The sequence below is a fragment of the Rhinolophus sinicus genome, linkage group LG03, assembly GCF_036562045.2.
Source record: "Rhinolophus sinicus isolate RSC01 linkage group LG03, ASM3656204v1, whole genome shotgun sequence".
NCBI lineage: Eukaryota > Metazoa > Chordata > Mammalia > Chiroptera > Rhinolophidae > Rhinolophus > Rhinolophus sinicus.
In genome coordinates, this window is record NC_133753.1 from 23,599,706 (window position 1) to 23,605,147 (window position 5,442).

General features: G+C 49.8%; 1 protein-coding gene across 1 annotated transcript; it reads right to left on the reverse strand.

The window, feature by feature from the left end:
• Positions 1-1,503: 1,503 nt before the first annotated feature.
• On the reverse strand, positions 1,504-4,899 carry FOS (Fos proto-oncogene, AP-1 transcription factor subunit). The gene is made up of 4 exons (XM_019733706.2): positions 4,604-4,899; positions 3,604-3,855; positions 3,067-3,174; positions 1,504-2,942 (listed from the first exon to the last, which is right to left on the reverse strand). Exons 1-4 carry the CDS (start codon positions 4,742-4,744, stop codon positions 2,301-2,303), a joined length of 1,143 nt encoding a protein of 380 aa, XP_019589265.1. The 5' UTR covers positions 4,745-4,899; the 3' UTR covers positions 1,504-2,300.
• Between the last annotated feature and the right edge of the window lie 543 nt (positions 4,900-5,442).

The following is a 5,442-nucleotide window of genomic DNA, read 5'->3' on the forward strand; positions in this document are numbered from 1 at the left end:
ATGGGTCGATATTACTGAACATGTAAGGGAGCCAGTCAGTTTCCTTACAGAGTATATCACCTTGGTATTTCAGAGTTGGGAGTTAGTTACAGTATAGCAAATCTGCATTTAGTGTAGGTCACGTTTAAAGGCTATAGAAAATTTACCCTCTGAACAGCGAACAGTGCCTTCTAAGGACACTTACATTATTGCCAGACAGGCAAAAATAATATGCAACTGGTATGTGACATATCAGTGCTCTTAAGAGCCTAAAGTAAGTTGCTTTCAAATGTCAATTATTTTGTGAAAAGCAGGGTGATGATGGGTAAGAACATCAACCTCAACAGAACTGTCATTTTAAATTAAAACTCAACTTAACTGAGTGTGACAGCCCATAACCACCCAGTGACTTTCATTATCACCACAGCATTAGGAAGCTGGCACTGAAGCGGCTCTTCCACCCAGTATGTGTGCAAACATGGTCTCTGGCTTCCAAGCTGGTGCCTGCATTACACCTGAGCACCGGGGGAGGAAGGGTACCTCCTCCTTTCTTTGTGGTTTGTACCTGTGCGTGTAAGTGCCCCATTACCAGAGGTGTCCCAGACAAAGGTCATGTTCTTCTTTAAGATGATAAAGTTTCTAAGTTAAAGCTTATTCAGTCATGCCGACTTCTCCTTATTGAGCTATTATGTAACTTTTTATTTACCAAATGATCAACCATTATTTGTATTGTTTGAGATCTCTTTCAAATTCTCAGAGCCAGCTTTGCTTCCCCCAATGTAAACTGCACGTCAGGCAGATGATATTACAGAAACTTCAGGAATTACAATGTATTTATTACTAAGGGATAAAACAATAATCCTCCTTTCCTACCGAGAATAAAAATAATCCAAATAAATGTATGTATGTCTGTTAAAGGACTGAAAAATTTCGTTTGTTTCGTAACCAAGTAAAAACTTTTTTGTTTTTTAACCCCTTTTTAAGTATTAAGAGGCAGTTCAGCTCGGGGCATAGAGTAATGAGGAAGTTAAGATTCCAATCCCAATAGTGGAACATTGAGAAAGTCATTCATTCTAACCATTCTTCAATTTGCTAGCTCTCATGGGAGTAACATTTCACATGATTTTGTGGGAATAAAAAGTTAAAGTAGTTTGTGCAAAGCTTAATTCTGGTTGCTAAAAGGATCCCTTTAAGATCAAGACATTTTAAATTTAGTATTAGCACTAGATTTAAACATTCACCACTTTGTCAAGACAGAAAAAGAAGCGGGAAGACGTGTTCCCACAAAAGCTATACAGCGCAGTAGGTTCCCACCCTCAGAATCTGTAAGTGGAGAATCTTGGTAATGCACTGTGACGATTCCAAGTGTATATAAAATATTCTAACATCAGCTCTAGAGTTTCTTTCTCCTCTTTGATAAGGGATCAAAGAGGTGTGTCTCCTCCAGAAGGTATCCTTCTTGACAAACTGGTCTCCAATACCTTTCAGAATCTTACCAAACTTCCAGAATGAACACAAGGTTGGTCGCATTCAACTTAAATGCTTTTATTGACAATGTCTTTGAACAATAAGCAAACAATGCTTAAATTTTTCATTCAAATTCAATTCACTTTCCACATGTCAAAAGACCTCAAGGTAGAAAAAAATAAAATAAAAATATAAATATCTGAGGATCCATCTTAATAAATAAATTAAAAACACAATAAAACGTTTTCATGGAAAACTGTTAATGTCAGAACATTCAGACCACCTCAACAATGCATGATCAGTTAACGTTACAATGAACATTGATGCTGAAGAAAAACTACAGTACATGGATATAGCTATTTATTTCTATCTACTGGAAAATAAAGTCATATCTTTTCTTAATTGCTAATCAGAACACACTATTGCCGGGAACACAGTAGTTATTGTTAAAATCAGCTGCACTAGATACAATTTGAGAATATCCAGCACCGGGTTAATTCCAATAATGAACCCAATAGATTAGTTAATGCTATGAGAAGACTAAAGAGAAAGAGAAAAGAGACACAGACCCAGGCCTGGCTCAACATGCTACTAACTACCAGCTCTCAGATGTATCACTGGGAACAATACACACTCCATGCGTTTTGCTACATCTCCGGAAGAGGTAAAGACTTGAGTCCACACGTGGATGCTTTCAAGTCCTTGAGGCCCACAGCCTGGTGTGTTTCACGCACAGATAAGGTCCTCCCTAGGTCTACAGGAATCCTCGAGGGAAGACGTGTTTCTCCTCTCTGTAATGCACCAACTCGGGCAGTGGCACTCGTGTGTGCCTGCTGCCTCCCCTCCCTGCCTGCTCACAGGGCCAGCAGCGTGGGTGAGCTGAGTGAGTCAGAGGAGGGCTCGTTGCTGCTGCTGCCCTTGCGGTGGGCAGCCGCACAACTGGGGAAGGAGTCAGCCTCAGGGTAGGTGAAGACGAAGGAAGATGTGTAAGTAGTGCAGCTGGGAGTACAGGTGACCACCGGGGTGCACAGGGGCTCCAGCTCTGTGACCATGGGCCCCATCCCCAGGGAGCCACCATGCAGGGGCTCCCAGTCTGCTGCATAGAAGGAACCAGACAGGTCCATGTCTGGCACGGAGCGGGCGGTCTCAGAGCCATTGGGCCTGGACGAGGCTGGGAACAGGAAGTCATCAAAGGGCTCGGCCTTCAGCTCCATGCTGCTGATGTTCTTGACAGGCTCCACTGAGGACTTGGGCTCAGGGTCATTGAGGAGGGGCAGGGCGAAGGCCTCCTCAGACTCGGGGGTGGCAGCCTCTGGCAGGCCCCCACTCAGATCAAGGGAAGCCACAGACATCTCTTCTGGGAAGCCCAGGTCATCAGGGATCTTGCAGGCAGGTCGGTGAGCTGCCAGGATGAACTCGAGTTTTTCCTTTTCCTTCAGCAGGTTGGCAATCTCAGTCTGCAAAGCAGATTTCTCATCTTCTAGTTGGTCTGTCTCCTGTATACAGAGGGATAAAGCAAAGCATAAGACACAGTATTGCTCAAGGACACTGCTCCCTTATGCCCAATCTCCAACTTTCCCCTTAAGTTTTAAAAAGCAGTGACCCAAGAAATCTACCTACCGCTTGGAGTGTATCAGTCAGCTCCCTTCTCCGGTTCCGGCATTTGGCTGCAGCCATCTTATTTCTTTCCCTACGGATTCTCCTTTTCTCTTCTTCTTCTGGGGACAACTAGAAGAAAAAAAGTCCAACGTTCAATAACAGTGTCTGCCATGAGCTCCATTCATCCACCCCAGTGAACTGACTCCTGCAGCTTCCTAGCTTCCTGGCACCTCTTCTGTGAGGCTATTTCTATGTAACCTGCAGTTAGTTGCAGCCTGGGTGTGACTTGCATTTCAAATAAGGTGCTCAGCAAGAGAATGAAGAAGAGCCTGGTGTAAAAGCATGAATTTGAACCTCTTAGGGAAGAAACTATCAGGGTATTCCTTGGGGTGGTACTATCAGGGTCTGAACCAGTGAAGAAAGGGCTTGGAACCAGAGTTCCCGGTTCGGAATGTGGAGTCAGTTCCATCAGTGCCTTCAACCTATCCACTGTGCTCCCCGTCTCCACCAATGCTGACCCAGCTCCCTGTAGAGAGAAGGTGCGGATGAACTCCTCACCTGTTCCACCTTGCCTCTCCTGCCAATGCTCTGAGCTCTGCCTCCGGTCATGGTCTTCACAACTCCAGCCCTGGAGTAAGCCCCAGCCGAGGGGGTGGGGACTCCATAAGGGTGGGGGGCTCTGGTCTGGGATGGGGCCACGGAGGAAACCAGGGTGGGCTGCACCAGCCACTGCAGGTCCGGGCTAGTCGAGATGGCAGTCACAGTTGGGATGAAGTTGGCACTGGAGGCGGCCAGATCCGTGCAGAAGTCCTAGAACGAAACAGAAGGGGGAAGCTGACGTGAGTGAGCAGGTTCGGGATACAGGTGGGGCGAGTTCCCAGTGCCGCATGCAGGAAGGAGAGAGGGAGGAGAGATGGTCCTGCCAGGGACTGCTGATGTCTTTTTAAATGTCCCTCGTCCTGGATAAAAGATCTGCCCTTTTCCTCCAAGATTAGGCAGCGCGGAGCCTTTCTCCTCCATCCCGCTGCTGTGTTCCCGTTATCCCTTCAGCATCACTCGCTTGAAAGGGGGTTTGTTATAAATATCCCTGACGTCTGCGCTGACGCAGGCGCCGCTCCGGAGTCTCCTGAATGAACTCGCTTTTTATCAATGAAACTGCCTTACACACCCGCCTGCTTCGCCCTCCTCCCCCGCCCCTGCACCAGACTGAGAGGGGAGGGGGGATTGCCGCTTTTGCCGCCTCCCGAGAGAAGCCAGGTTCCAGTTAGCGTGTCTTTGCTTGGGACACGTTTGCCCCAGCGAGTGTCAAGAGACCAGACAGAGAGCGCGGGCCGGGGGCAGCTCAGAATGAGCCTGCCGCGGGAAAGGAGAACCAATTCTTACTATGACAAGCGTGTGTGAGCTCCCCACAAGTCCGGGACTCGCGAGTTAGGGCTGCTCGGGACGGGGCAGCCTCCCTCCCCGCCCAAAGGGGTACCCGACTTGTCTTACTGAGCTTCCCGCCCGATGCCTCCACCCCGGTGACCCCGAGCCCTGGGCTCGGTGAAGCCAACCTTACCTGCGCATTGACAGGAGAGCCCATGCTGGAGAAAGAGTCGGCCGGTGAGTGGTAGTAGGAGAGACTGTCCCCAGCTGGAGAGGCGCTGCTGCAGCGGGAAGAGGCCGCGTCGTAGTCGGCGTTGAAGCTGGAGAACATCATGGTCGCGGTTAGTCACAGCCGGGCGAGGGGCTGAGGGACGCAAGCAGGTAGGAGCCGTGGGGCAGAACTGGGTAGGAGCGCGGTCACTGCTCGCTCGCTGCGCCGCCGCCGCCGGCTCTGTCTGCACTCCTCGGCTGCTCGCTGCAGATGCGGTTGGAGTACGAGGAGCCGCAGCCACCTCTTTTATAACAGGTTTTTGTGAATGAGCCCAATGACGTCACGGCGCAACCATTGCTGCGCTGGAGGGGTGGCGCGCAAGTCTCGACACATCTGCGGCCTCCTTGCTGCCTTCGCCGCCCTCGCAGCCCCCAGTTCCGTGTCTTGTTGTGTTTCTTTATCTTATGAACGTTTAGCAATGAGTCTTAGGGGTTTCGTGGACCCCCTAGGATGAGGGACTGCAGGGATGGCTCCCCGCACGACCGCAGGGACCGGCCGTGGAAACCTGCTGACGCAGATGTCCTAATATGGACATCCTGTGAAAAGGGGGAAGGGATTGACGGGAACTCACTCCGGCTGCAGCCAACTCGGAGGGTGCAGCGTGGGGGGAGGCGGGGGCCGCGACCGGGGGAGGGGAGACGGGAAAGGCTCAGAAAGCGAGCGGACGTTAGCACCTGGTTCAATGCGGACCCTTGTTCCCCCGGTGAGGGAAGGGGGGAGGCGCCTTTTTACCAGTATACAGAAACCAAGGAACAGTTCTG